General features: G+C 37.1%; 1 protein-coding gene across 1 annotated transcript in view; it reads left to right on the top strand.

Annotated features, from left to right (window-relative positions):
- Positions 1-15,105, top strand: part of ROBO1 (roundabout guidance receptor 1) — a 152,395-nt gene that overhangs the window by 113,215 nt on the left and 24,075 nt on the right. Inside the window, exons 18-21 of the mRNA XM_029938687.1 lie at positions 1,004-1,339; positions 3,414-3,521; positions 6,209-6,353; positions 9,214-9,462. Of these exons, the coding sequence (XP_029794547.1) occupies positions 1,004-1,339; positions 3,414-3,521; positions 6,209-6,353; positions 9,214-9,462 (838 nt within the window). The remainder of the gene's footprint in view (positions 1-1,003; positions 1,340-3,413; positions 3,522-6,208; positions 6,354-9,213; positions 9,463-15,105) is intronic.

The following is a 15,105-nucleotide window of genomic DNA, read 5'->3' as shown; positions in this document are numbered from 1 at the left end:
GGTGAGCTGTTAATGTTAGTGCTGCTATGAACTACGTGAATTCAATAATGGTATTTTTAACCATTGTACCTTGACAATTTTTTAATTTAAAAATGTTTTATTTTTAAATGCTGATTTTAGTTCTTCCTGCTGTTTTAATATTTTCAACTGCAGGCTTTAAATATTTCTCTATATATCAAGTATTTCATTTTTTAATATTTCAACAAAGAGAAAATTACAGGGAAATTGAAATAGTAGGCACATTAGATATTATTTCAGCCTTTCTTTGATTAAATTAGCCTGATTACTGAGGATTCATTTTGTCTTCATTATAGTCATTTTTAAACTTCTTGGGGTGTCATTAAAAAAACCATGAAAAAAATGATTATATCACATCCTTCCCTGATAATGATTACCCTACATGACCAAGAGAAGAGCTAATAAAACTATCCTACACACTATTTACTGTCCCTTTACCTTTCTCCCTTCTATCTTTTGAGTAGAATTCCTTCATAAAACATTAAAATCTCAAGTTCTTTGCTGTGTAGGCAGAGTGTTTTGTTTTTTTTTCCTTTGTTTGGATTCTCAACCTCTATGCTTTGTTCTGTTGCTCCAACAACTAACTAGTAGCTTCAAATAGATCAGTAACTTCAGACTAGAAAATAAAAATTTGACACATGAAGATATTCATGTGTATCTTATATAAGTGGAATTCCTATTAATGGGGTTGTTAAAAGAAAATTATCTTAAATTGGGTGAATTATTTACTTTGTAGCTCTAGCAGAGGCTCAAAATTATTTAGTTTCTATATAACTTCTCTATGTCCTCTCTCTCATTTCCTCAATTTTTAATTGCCTTCTTTAGAAAGGACATATGACTACTGAGCCCTTTCTCTTGATCTTATTTAAGCACATTTTGACTTTACATGACAATTTTATTGCGACTCACGAAGCTACTTACAAAGAAATTTAAAACGAATAACCATGCAGAATGACTTTTTCCTTTTCCTCTCCGTTGCACATAGCTGATTGTATAGCAAATTATAACAACCAACTGGATAACAAACAAACAAATCTGATGCTCCCTGAGTCAACTGTTTATGGTGATGTGGACCTTAGTAACAAAATCAATGAGATGAAAACCTTCAATAGCCCAAATCTGAAGGACGGGCGTTTTGTCAATCCATCAGGGCAGCCCACTCCTTACGCCACCACCCAGCTCATCCAGTCAAACCTCAGCAACAACATGAACAACGGCAGCGGGGACTCCAGCGAGAAGCACTGGAAACCACCCGGGCAGCAGAAACAGGAAGTGGCGCCAATTCAGTATAACATCATGGAGCAAAACAAACTGAACAAAGGTGAAGAGCTTTGCTTTTATTCCCATCCTTTTCTGTCTTGATCCCCTTCACCCTTCACTGCACGTCCAGGATTTTCTGGGATGAGAGCAAGTGTAATCTTCCCTTGGTTACCCACAGTTCCTTAAGTCTTTGTTTTCAAAATTTCCAGTGTCAAAGAGTTAATTAGCACAACAATAACCTTGGAAAATTGATTTTATAATAATATATAACTATTTTCAAATGGTTTTGAGATTAATTCAAATTTAACCGTAGGTGAGGGATGGCTTGGCGTGATCTTTTATTCATAAGGCAGATGTACGACTGTCACAATACCTCACATTTTAAATAAATAGACTATCCATTCTTTCCACTCCAGAATGGAAGGTAATTGCTTCTATATGGTCATATAAACGAATGGCACTTTTATATCAAACTGAAGAAAAATAATTAAATTAAGGTTGAGCTGAAGAAGTGGTTCAATTTGTTGTATTTCTCCTCCCTCATGTGGTTACTAAGACTGCTGTAATGTGTGGTTTTAGAACCTACATTTTTTGGTTGACTTGACTGAAGTCTGTCAGGATAGAACTTAAGATACATTTAGTGTTCACTGGTAGCAGTGGAATAGTATTTGATAGCCTGAGGGGAATGTTTCTCTATTACAATATGTGTGAGTTGGAAGAGGTATATATTTGATTTCTTTGTAGTTCTCTAGGCTACTGTGTTAATAGCATGACTTGCAAAGTTATACCTCTAAGGAAAAGAAAATAAAAAAGCATCCTCTAGTATGAATAGATCAGGGAAATTTTGCACAGGTGTCCAGGTAAATGATACATTTTAATTGTAGATAATTAGAGCCATAGATTTATTTTCTTTAGGCTTGAGTTGTGACCATTTTCTTCAAAAATAAAATGCATTACAGTCGGAGATTACAAACATTCTGTTTGTTCAAGTTAGTGTTGTACAGTTCAACTGTAGAGTCATCCAACTTTTTTCTAGATTCTAGAAAAACACTTGATTGGCATAAAAACCCAGTTCAGTTCGGTAAATATTTGTTAAGTCTCTTGGACAAGTTCGTGACAGAGGCTGACAAAGATGGAGAAGACAAGTGTCTGAAGTCCTGTCATTTACAGTGGGAGTTACAACTATTGTTACATTACTCCTCCTTAGTATGTGGCTTTACTGTGGACTTTGGAAAGCTCTGAGAGTCCTCTAAATGATATTTCAGAGCTCTTAGTCATTGTTTATACTGCTTTTAACAGACTTGGTATGTCAGCTGTAATAAAGACCTTGAAATGCACCTAAACTGACAGATTATTACTCAGTACATTCCAGTAGCAAGTTTATCATTTGGATTTTTACCTTTGCCTAAGTAAGCAGAAGCATTCCTGTGGCAGATTGAGAGGCTCTGTTTTCTTATCATGGACATGTTTTTTTATTAGATATAATCTTGCTGACAAGTTTCATGGTTTTTTATTATTTTAAATTTTTTAAATGATTTGCAGACATAATATTTTCCTGATTTCTGAGGATTCAAAGTATTTTGTTGTGAACATTTTTGAAGTGAAGAAGTGAAGCAATTTTGATTTCTGCCTTAGCTTATTTAAAAATATATTATTTTTTGTTTTATTCATTTTTGAGAAAGAGAGAGAGACATCGTGAACAGGGGAAGGTCAGAGAAAGAAGGAGACACAGAATCCGAAGACAGGCTCTAGGCTCTGAGCTCGCTGTCAGCACAGAGCCTGACATGGGGCTCGAACCCACGAACTGTGAGATCATGATCTGAGCTGAAGTCCGATGCTCAACTGACTGAGTCACTTAGGCACGCCTTAAAAATATTTTAAAGAGAAGAAACAGTCCCTCATATGATTTGTTCATACTTTAGTCTGTTATATGTTAAGGAGCTGATGCAAAGAATTTGTGTTTTATAAATCTTAAAGGAAATGTGTTTATCTTTTCTTGACTTTTCTTCCTTTAGACTTACACACAACTTAGCAAGTGATCAACATAGTATCTTAAAGCGTAATTGCTGGTAAATGACTAAAGCATCAAAGAGAAAATAAAAGTTGTTTTTTGTTTTTCCATCTGAAATGTCTAGATTATCGAGCCAATGACACAATTCCTCCAACTATCCCATACAATCAGTCATACGACCAGAATACAGGAGGATCTTACAACAGTTCAGACCGGGGCAGTAGTACATCTGGTAAGTATGGAGAACCAAAGAGAAAGTCAGTCTCTCCTTTTAAAAAGATGGTATCTTCCAAGATAACAAATTGAATGCTAATCAACTGATGTACACATATGGCATGTTTAATCTCTATATATAATTTGAATTTTTCTAAGCGTCGGTCTTATCTCTGCAATTTTAGAAACAGTCCATTCACTAAACCATTATATGCTCCATTTAGTAATGAAGATTAAGGATCCTATTCTCGTCCTTGTTAACAAACTTTTATAAAGCCAGAAGCATGGACTAGACTTGAAAGGCAGTTGAAACTTCTCTTTTGCCCTTGGCCAAAATAAAACCCAAAGCATTGGACATATAGTTAATCTGCTAAATTTCTTACCATTTGAAACAGGCTATAATGCACATAAAATCCAAGTTCACTTGAGGAGAGTCACAAGTCTAAGAGACAATAACGTGAGATCTAGGGACAATAGGAACGTGCCTCAGTTTGTAATCTCTCTGCTAACCCTCAGTTCTTCCTCCAAAGCCTCGTGTAAGCAGTCTCCCAGTTGAAGTGTGTAAGTGCCTTGGAAGCCACAAAGCGACCTCCTCCCTGTGCTCTGCCTGCTGGTGCAGCTGCTTGCCAGCTGTTTGCCTGATAGGGGCTGCAGATGGGATCTGCTGGTACTTACGTCCTGTTTTTCTAATGAAAGGTGGTTCATTATTAGAACTAACATGTGGCAAGTCACACCATGATGAGAACCAAACTGACTGGTCATGACTCTTGCATGTTTCTCCAGGAGAGGGTAGAAATACCACCTCCCAATACCTGGATGGAAGTTGATGCTTGATGCTCTTGGCCAGTGTCTCTACTCTTGTTGTGTAATGAATATGACATTTGCGTTTTATCATTTTCTCTTACCTAAGGCATGCTGATTTGGCATCTTTAAGCCTGCATTTTGTCACTCATTGAAACTATTCCTATTTGAATTAAAGGAGCTTAGAAACACCTCTTCACCTTTTTAGATCTACTCTTATTCTACTATATGTTGTTTGATATTTTTTTTTAACAAATAAAATCTCCCTAAGGACTTTTGTTTTAAAGAAGTAAACCCTGAATTAACAGGAACTATTTTAAGGATCTACTCTTGGGAAAACTATAGAAAATATTTTAATATTTTATATATCGAGCCATTTCATTTTTGAACTCTTAGCCACTTAAAGAGAAAATCCTACCTTAATGTGTAAAAAACATGATTCTATATTATTAATTTTAAATTGACTTTCTTCATATCTTAGCTTAGAGCTTAGATATCTAGATTTTGGTTTTTTGCTATTTATCATTCACTGTATTCTGTGATTATTTGGTAAAAAGATACAAAGATGTATAATCTAGTGTTAATTAGGAGAAAGAATGAAGCAAGCAAATGATGTGTAGGAGAGATTTGTAATTTTAGGCATCTTAGGACAGATGGAGGAGTTAGAGTAGATGTATGCCAAGAAATCAAGAGGAAGGCACTGGGTAGTATCAAGTCCACGGTAATTGTGCTGTTATCCTGATACAGCTGAGTGGAGGTAGAGAAAACAGTCACATACATGCGGAGGCCTGAAAGTCCTATTTTATAAATAACAGCCAGTCCCTTGGCCCATACTTGGTGCAATAACATACCAGTTCAAGAAATTCTGGCATAACAAACATCAGTCATTGATTGGACTGAAAATTCCCAAACAAATAAAAAAAAAAAAAAAAAGATCAGGGTCACTGAATATACGAAGACCTGTTTCATGCACCATGTAACTTGGAGCTTTTTCAGAGGTTAAAAATAAAAAGAGCAAGAAAAGTCCCTGATTTGGGAAATCACTTGAGAAAACAATTATAGGCCCATTGTCTATAATTTCCATAAGAATCTACAATGTATCATAATGGAGGAGGAAGATAAAGATTATTTTATCCCCAAATATCTTTGACCCAAAATTATTTTAAAATGAATACTCTAAAATGTACATTTATCTGTGTTTAAAGAATAGGCCAAATATAAAGTCAGAACATGGGGCTCTTGAATAAATGGTCTATTTCAAACTACTGTAAATGTTCAAGCAACATCATTTTACTATAAGCCATAATTTTAGAGAAAATGTGGCTAAAAATACTTTTATCCTTTTGAAAAATCATTTCACTGCCTTTTGTTGTTAGTTATATTAGTTCTTCCAGCAATAATTTTCATTTGCACCTGCCTTTCTGACGAAAACCAGTAATTTCATTGTGCCTAAAACATTTCAATGGACAAGTACAAATTATATATATTCAGCGATTTAATGCAACAGTGGAACTCTAATAGATCGTATCTGTATCATATTGTATTTTAGGTTCCAGCAATTAAATAACAGAAAAGCACTCAGAAAATATGTCTACAGCTCATTTGTTTTAGGTGATAATCCATAATGCAATTAATTGCTGTAAGAAGATCACTATTAATGATATGACTTGTAAAATTCATTTACAGCTTTATTGCTTTTTTGCTATTTATTTTGCAGTTAAACTTGGCAATACTTTGCATGTTCTATTGTACAAAATTCTGTTAAGATTAATGAAGAAAAGTGTATTTCTCTGCTTATACACAGATGAATTATAAGATCCTATTTACTGGAAATAATTCACCTGTGGATAACGGAAAAACCTTAAAGGCCAGAAGTATAAGACTTGGGTTTTATTTCTTTTCAAGGGAGTCAAGGGCACAAGAAAGGGGCACGGACACCCAAGGTCGCAAAACAGGGAGGCATGAATTGGGCAGACCTGCTTCCTCCTCCCCCTGCACACCCTCCTCCTCACAGCAACAGCGAAGAGTACAGTGTTTCTGTAGATGAAAGGTAAGAAGAGTTTCAGAACAGATGTAAGGAGAATAGTATCACTCCTTAAACCCATATTAAGTAATGATTAAACTAGATCCCCAAGGGGAGACATCCTTACGGTCCGCAAACATTTATCTCTGGAGAAAACAATATTACTATGTCAGCAGGGCTTGGAAAACATCCTCAGTGCTGCCAAAAAAAGAAAAAAAAAAAGGAATTTGTGCCCTGGAAGTTTCTTTTGGAACTAAGATTATGAATCATGAACATATACACATGTACCATTTGCATATATTTTTACATTATATACATGCAATTTACATATATGATCATGAATGTATAAATATATAGAAGATCAGATACATATATATCATGACATTCATAGTCCTACACATGATTTTGTGATGATTAGATATCATAATTTCTGTTGCATATTCTTGAATTTTCATAAAATAAATGTGTGAATGTATACCACAGCTAAGGTGTCCTGAAAAAAATTTGTTCGCTCTTAGATATTATCACATTATGCTGAAAACTGGGAATTTAAACTTATTGAATTGTCTGTCACAAGGTTTTAACAAGTATAAATAATCATAGGACGGGAATAAGAAAGTGAGTACTTTGCTCTCACTGCTGATTTCTAGAACTGGACATAATTCCTCCCAACAAAGCAAAGTAGGTGCCTCAGTCATAGAGTCAGTGGAGGAAGACTCACCTGACATAGAGAATTAATATAAAAAATATGAAACCTACCTGAAAATAGTCTTTGAGTGACTACTGTAAATATAAAGATACTGTTCTTTCAGTCTCCAGAGAAAAATAATTTTACTGCTCCAAGTATGCCAAGAATCAAAGCCTCTACCTTTGTTTTTCCAGTCATTCAATTAGCAAATCCTGAGACATCACTCCTAGGGGAGATACAGGGGACAGGTTCCTGCAAGTCCCTGGTCATGCACTTTTGTCATCTGATCCATACGTAATCTTGTGTTATGTGTGTTTTTGTTTTAAGACGTCTTATGTAATATGTATCGTTGATTCATTTACATGGAACTCCCAGCCAATAGCGCTGTAGGTCCTTTCTGGGTAAAGCTTATCTAATGTACGTATTTTCTCTGTTGGTCACGGCATAGCCTGTTGCGCTTAGGAATATAGAACACACTAAAGCACTATTCTTGAGGCCACTTTAAACAGGGAAATTATCAATATAAAGCAAAAAGTTGAGAATAATGTGGTACAATATAAACTATGGAAAGGATGCTCATTACAGTATGAAAGTTGAAACAAAGTAGAGTCACTCAGTCACTGGTCTGCTGGCTCTGTTCTTGACTTGGACAAATGTACAGTTGTTGATCAAGAGGAGGGATTTTATGGACACTGGGGCCACACAGGGATGTGGTCTCCTAGAGAACAAAGATGAAACAGTGGGAGGCAGGGAGAGGAGGCTGGGAAGGCGAGGGTAAGCCAGATACTCGAGTATCTCATTTAGGTATTGGTATTTTCCTCTCTAGTCACTTAGAGAGCCATTTACTACTATGCAGCAAGTGAATGATCTGAGAGTGATGTGTATTATAATAAAGTAATTTTGGAAGCAATGTGAGGACTCAGAAGGATAGAGTGACTGGAGGCAAGGAGATCTATTAAAGGTTATTCCAGTAGCACAAACAACAGATTTTAGAGAGGTAATAGATTCTGGTGATTTCTAGAGATGAAACAGAGATGATCCAGGGCACAGTTCAAGGTAGAAGAGAGAGAGAGAGAGAGGAGTAAGTCAAGATGGCTACAAGATTTCTTAGCTTCGAGGAGTAAACAAATTGCTGTTACTTGTTGAGATAGGAAACATAGAAGTGTCAAAGGGAGGTAGGGGGATTGGTAAAATAAAGGAAAATACAAAGAAATCATGTTATAGGAGCATCATGTTTCCTGAGTTCAGGTAAACAAGGTGGTGGGAAATGAATGAAAGAGAGGAGTAACATCAACACAGTTTATATAATGCAGTAAATTGCTGCCTTTTGAATCAATAACCATTTGCCCTGGGGTGGGAGAGAAGAGAAAGACACGAATGTTTCCCAGATCCATCTAGAGTTTTCACACAGCTCTAGCAGAGGAGTAGTGGGGCATTTTATTGTTTATTGACTATTTTATTTATTGTATTTTTTATTCAACAGCCTAAACACAAGCCAACTACTTCACTTTGTGCTCAACTGAAGCAATAGTGATCTATCATAATTTCAGAGAAAAGGTGGATTTTCAGCAAAGGATATTTCAAGCATAATTTTTCTCAGAGGTTAACATATGATCTCTGGGTTATCTGTAGGACCACCCCTAAGTCTTAGAGATCATGTTGAAGTGGGGGCATAGAATAAGCAAAACATTTAGGAAGTACTAAGTTAAACTGCATTAAAGAGACTTCTTTATGGCATGACTTCTCAGAGCCTACAATATGCTAATGCAAGCTATAGTCACTCAGAGAAAAAATATTATAGGTAGCATTCACAAACCTTTGTGACAGTGAACTAATTTTTTTCTTAATGTTTATTTATTTTTGAGAGAGAGAGAGAGACAGAACACGAGTTGGGGAGGGGCAGAGAGAGAGGGAGACACAGAATCCAAAGCCAATTATAGGTTCTAAGCTGTCATCACAGAGCTCAGTGCAGGACTCAGACTCATGAACCTTAAGATCATGATGTGAGCTTAAGTTGGTCTCTCAACCGACTGAGCCACCCAGGTGCCCCGTGAACTATTTTTTTTTAATGATACTCCCTTAACATGGCTCAGAACATTCAGATTAAAAAAATTTCGAAGTTGACAATTTCACTACCTATACAAATAGTTCCTTTGAATAGCTTGCAGTAAATCTAAGTGTGCTTATGATTTTCTTTAGCTATGACCAAGAGATGCCGTGTCCCGTGCCTCCAGCCAGGATGTATTTGCAACAGGACGAACTGGAAGAGGAGGAAGATGAACGAGGCCCCACCCCCCCTGTACGGGGCGCAGCTTCTTCGCCAGCTGCTGTGTCTTACAGCCATCAGTCCACGGCCACGCTGACCCCGTCGCCACAAGAAGAACTGCAGCCCATGTTACAGGATTGCCCGGAGGAGATGGGCCACGTGCAACACCAGCCCGATAGGAGGTACGTCGTCACTAGCCTTTTGCTGACAAATCAGATAATTTCCACTCTTAAGTGGCATTTGGAGAATGCTATTATATGGAGTAATTTCCATGTCACATATCCTTTCTTTCAGTACCATCGTGCAGTAAGCCCCGGTAATTAACATATCAAGTAGTAGGGTTGACCAGAACATTAGATTAATTGATCCCAGTGAACTTGCAACCATAAAATAATGTGCGTTGCTACTCACCCACTTATGATAATTGCATTTGCAAACACATGGAGATCATGTGGTATATATATGGCTTGGTACTCTTAGAGCATTTTATTGATGGTGCCTGGTTTTGCATTTTAGTTTTGCTTATGCATGGGTAAGTCACTGCTTTGGTCTGTGGAAGGATTTTCTCCTTTCTTTTTCAGTTAGGTCTGAGGAATGATGCGTTCCCTTCTCGCTGTAATGTTGCAAAAGGAGGAGTTTGGTATATTCATTCTGCTGTGGCCTTAGGTACTTTTATTTCGGTTGAAATATTAAGTTGGAGTCCTTTTGTCCAGTTTACTAAATTATGTGTCTGTGTGTGTGTTGGATTTTTCTAACCAAAAATTCAACATTGCCAACCAATACATTTTTGTTATACACAAATAAATACTTCACTTGTCATTTCTACCATGTAAAAGCTATTACCACATCATGTTAGCTCGTTTCATTGTTGATGATTTTGTTTGTACTATTTCATTACCCTTGAGACATTATATTTCACATATATCTATACACACACACACACACACACAAAACTTTCTGTATTCCCAATATCATTTGAAACTGAGTATATTATTTGCCTCAGAAGATCATCCTTCAATTTGCTTGAATAAATAATGCATTCTGATTTATACTGCTTGAATTCTGTAGATTAAAATAGAATTTGCAATGTTTATTAATTATTCTATCAGTAAGAGGTTCTTACCAAATTCAAATCACACACTCTCTGAAATGAAGGAGGTAGTTAAGCCTTCTGTGTGAGAAGGGGGAGTTTGGATTGCTGTACATTTACCTTTAATAGTGTTAACCCTTGAGGCCTCATGGAGAATGAGAACAAGTAAGACATCTCTTTCCCTATTAAGGTCACAGACCGTCTCCACTGCTCCTATTTGAAGCACATGAGAGGCTAATAGAGGCTCTGCACTCTGAGATCTCTCAGCGTTCTCCTTCCATTCTCTCAGATCACGTATTCCCCCACCATTCCCCTCTGTGTTGTACGGGGTGCACAGTAGCTTCTTCCCGGTAAACTCCTCTTGTGTGCCTCATGTTATCCTCTCCACCTTCGTCAAATCAGTCAAAATCAGTTTACCTTTTATCTATCCTGATTTTCCAGCTTCTCCCTCTTCAGTGGGCTCTTCTTTCTCTTCACTGTTAATCCTACTGCTTTTAAATGTTCCCCTTTCTTAGAGCCTCCTACTCTAGTTATTTGTTCTTCTTATCTCCTACTCCGTGTAGGGCCATGTAATGAACTCTGCTTATTCTGACTCACACTTCAAACCACTGCATTCTGACTCCTACCATTTTGCTTCCATTAGTCTACAGAAGAAACCTACTAATGGTCAGTCTAAAAGACTTGTCCATCTTGGGGGCATCTGGGCAGCTCAGTTGATTAAGTGACCGACTCTTGATTTTGACTCTGGTTGTGTTCTCACAGTTCATGGGATCAAGCCCTGTGTTGGGCTCTGTGCTGACTGCATGGGTCCTGCTCAGGATTTTCTCTCTCCCTCTCTCTCTGTCCCTCCCTCCCCATGTCTTTCAATAAATAAATAATTAATCATTAAAAAAAAAGAACTTGTCCATCTTTATCATATATAAGCTTTCTGCAATGTTGGCAAATTTATAAGTTGTTGTGGGACTCAAATGAGATAATGTATGTAAAGAATCTGAAGATATTAATTTCCTACTGTTCACATCTTTATGCCATTACCCCATCACTTGGTTCAACAATTACTTATATTCTAATGGCTTTCAAATTCACCTATCCAGCCCACCCTTTTTCGTGAGCACCATGGTGTTATTTTCACTTGGATATCTCGCACTACACTTGTCCCAAACCAAATTCCTTGTCTTTCACTTGGCCTTTCAAACTTGTTCCATTTCCTCTTTTGTTGGCTTTCTGGTTTAGAATCATTAATATTTATTTATTTGACTCACATATTAAAAATAAAGTAGCCAAAGAACACAACAATGTGTCATTTTTAGATCAGCTGAATTATCCTGTTGTTTAATTTCTTCTTCTATCTTCCTACTATTCCATAAGTTAAATCATTCACAATCCCTTTGTTTCTGGCTTCAAAATATGTTTTGCTTTTGTTCCTTTGTTTCTATTCCGATAGCAGCTAAGGCAGGCCCACCATCTCTGTCCCTTGAAGTTCTGCCATATTCTTAAACTGATTTGTACTTTTCTTCTGTCTCCCCTTTTCTGTCCACCTTCCACATTGTTCTTGTTTACACACCACAAGTCTGGGAATGTTCCCCCACATTCAGAATCAAGTCTTTACTGTTTAAGCCCAGGGGTTACCTCTTCCCTCCCAGTCTCCAAACACCTTCTTTTCTAATTACTTTGTTTGAAATTCCTTGAATTTGTCTTATTAACCAACATCTGGTCAGCATTGCCACTTCTGGCCAAGAGAGGGCTGCTCTGAAGCCAGCAGGAGAGAGAGACCACTCTTGCCGCTCATGGCCATCACCAAAATTTTTAGTGTCCTCAGTAGACACACATGTGTTAGCACATGCTGTTTCCTTGATTGCCTGGGCAAGCACTTCTCATCCTTCCAGGCCCTGTTAAAGTGCATCCCATCTGTGAAACTTTCATTTGGCTGCTGGGAAAAATCAACTGATTCTTTTCTCTTCACAATGGCCTGTTCACAGCTCTGCCACCACACTAACCAGTTTTCATGTTGCATTAGGGTTTGCTATTGGTATGTTTCACTATTTAAATGAAAAACTCTCTGAGGGCAGAGCTCATATCTCACTCATGTCATTGAGATTCTACTAAGCTTAACTCAGTAAGTGTTTGATGATACCACAGGACAACTAGAGTTGACTTTACAGCCTTCTGCATTAGGGGAATGAATACTTATATGAGTTCAAAATGAATGTGCATAATTGGCAAATGTGTTGGTTACCTGCACTTAAAATCCTATTTAATTATGTCTAGCCCTTTTTGAATAGATGATTTTCAGTCTCTTAAGGTATTAAGAATTTTATTTTCAAGATTGTGACTGGAAATAACACTGGACGCTAATAAGAAGTAGGTGTAGCCCATTAAGCAACAGTAACAAAATACTGTTAGTGCTCTTTGATGATACAATATATTCTACATGGTTACTGTAGAAATATTTGAAAATACAGGTAAACAAAATGAAAACACGGAAGTACCAATGATGTGTAGTGAGAAATAGTCACTATTAAGACCTCAGTAAAGACTGAAAAGTCTCTCATCTCTACATATACTTACATTGCTTTGAATCTGTGATATGCCTATATTATTTTATAAGCTATTATTTTCACAGAATGGTGTATTTTTCCACATCAATAACTTTTAATTTAGATATTCATATTAAGCAAAAGCATACTGTGACTTACTTAAGCAATCCCTTCCCGTTGGAATTTAAGATACGTCTGCATTTTTGATCCAATGCTGTAATTCTCCTCTCTAGTTAGGTCTTTGAGTAAAGCCTTCTCTCCAACCCTTGACCTATCCAGATGCCTGCCCAGATAGTTTCTGTTTCTCATCATCCTTCCATTCCCCTAATGATGGACTACTCATTAAAGATAGCTAGCTATTTCTCTACAGATTTCATTCTGAGCAACAGACCCTTATAACCAAGTACTCGTTCCTATAGATTTCAGCTGCTTAAATACCACTCAGAACAATACACATATCTCCAGCCATAAAGGCACTTTCCTACCTTCGACAGCCATTTTCTCTCGCCTGTATTACTGTAATGGTCTATAAGTGGTCCTCTTGCCTTTAGCCTTGCCCCTTCTTCACTCTAATCTTCCTGCTGCAGACTGTGCAGAGGCATTTTCCTAAAATGCAGCACTGATCAAGTCTCTCCATTGCTTAAAATCTCTCAGTGGTTTCCCATTTCCCTTAGAATAAAGGCAAAATTCCTTAATGTAGCAATCAAAGCCCTTTGTGATCTGACCCCTACATGCCTTCCCATCCTTATCCATTGCCACTCACTTCTTCTCTGTTCATGGTGCCTTCACTCTAAGTTTCTTCTAGCTCCTGGAATGATCAGTGTTCTCACCCACCTTGAGGTCTTTCCACATGCCATCCTCTGTTCCGGGAACACCATTATCCCCACTCTTTTTTGGAACTAACACTTATGTATCTTTTAGATCCAAGATTAAATGGTAGAGGCTCTCCACAGAATCTTTTTCTGATGTCTCAACTCTGAGTTAGGAGGCAATTCTATGTGTTTCCACAACACCTTAGACATTCTCTGTTTGTGGACACTGCATTATCATTGCACACGTGTTTGTCTAATCCTTTACTGGATTAGAAGTCCCTTCAGGCAAGGAACAAATCTATTTATTTAGCTGAATTTCTAACATGGTGCTTGACTTCCTCTTTCTATTGCTGCCTAACAAACTACTGTAAAACTTAGTTACCTAAAAACTACCATTTTATTTTCCTCACGATTCTATTAATCAGGAATTCAAAAAGCATTCACCCGGGCAATTCATGTCTAATCCACATGGCTTCCTTTGGTCTGTTGAGGCTGGAAGATTTACTTGTAGATTGGTTTCTTTATTCATGTGTCTATAGTCTCAGTACTCTGTGGCTTCTCTCTATGTCCATATCAGGTCTCATCTGTTACAGTCTCTTCAGTCATAGACCAGGCTTTTTATAACATGGGGATCTCGGGGTCACGGCACTTCTTACATGACAGTAGGCTTCTGAGAAGGCGGGAGCAGGAAGTTAAGGCCAGTTAAGAGCCACACTCAGAACTGACACAGTTCCCTTTCGCTGTATTCCATTGGTCAGAGCAGTCACAGGGTCCACCCAGCTTCAGGAGTATAGAACTAAATACCCTCTCTTGATGGGAGAGTGGCGAGTTCTCATTCCAGAAGAACATTTGATATTGTCATGGGCATCATTGCAAAATATGCTCTGCTGTGGCCTGAAACATAGTTAGCTTTATTAAGTATATATGCTTTAAAATCATGTCCTTTTATGACTCAAGAATAAAGCATTTTCCAAGCTCTTTTTGCTTGTGAGTCATTAGGTCTCAGAATCTATCAGTCTTCACTACAATAGGGGTAGAGTGAATGTTTAAAGAATGAATTTCTTTTTTTTTACTGGTATGCTTATTGATTAAGGGTATAAATAAATAGTATGATGTATATTAATAAGAAATTACTGAACTAAAACCATTATATCACTCCAACATTAATTAAACATTTCAAACTTGCTTTAATATGGAGATTGCAATCCTGGCATTCTAATGAGCTTGTAGATACTCTCTTCTTGTCTAAAACTAGGTAAACTAGGTGACCAACATAATAGTAGTCTTTCTTCTCCTTTATGTAATTAAACTTATGTGTATATATTGTTTCAAAGTGTCAATGCTACTAAGTTTACTGTAGTTGATTTTTAGCAAAAAATTCTTGAA

The sequence above is a fragment of the Suricata suricatta genome, chromosome 5 (assembly GCF_006229205.1).
Source record: "Suricata suricatta isolate VVHF042 chromosome 5, meerkat_22Aug2017_6uvM2_HiC, whole genome shotgun sequence".
Taxonomy (NCBI): Eukaryota; Metazoa; Chordata; class Mammalia; order Carnivora; family Herpestidae; genus Suricata; species Suricata suricatta.
This window is presented reverse-complemented; position numbering and strand designations above follow the sequence as displayed.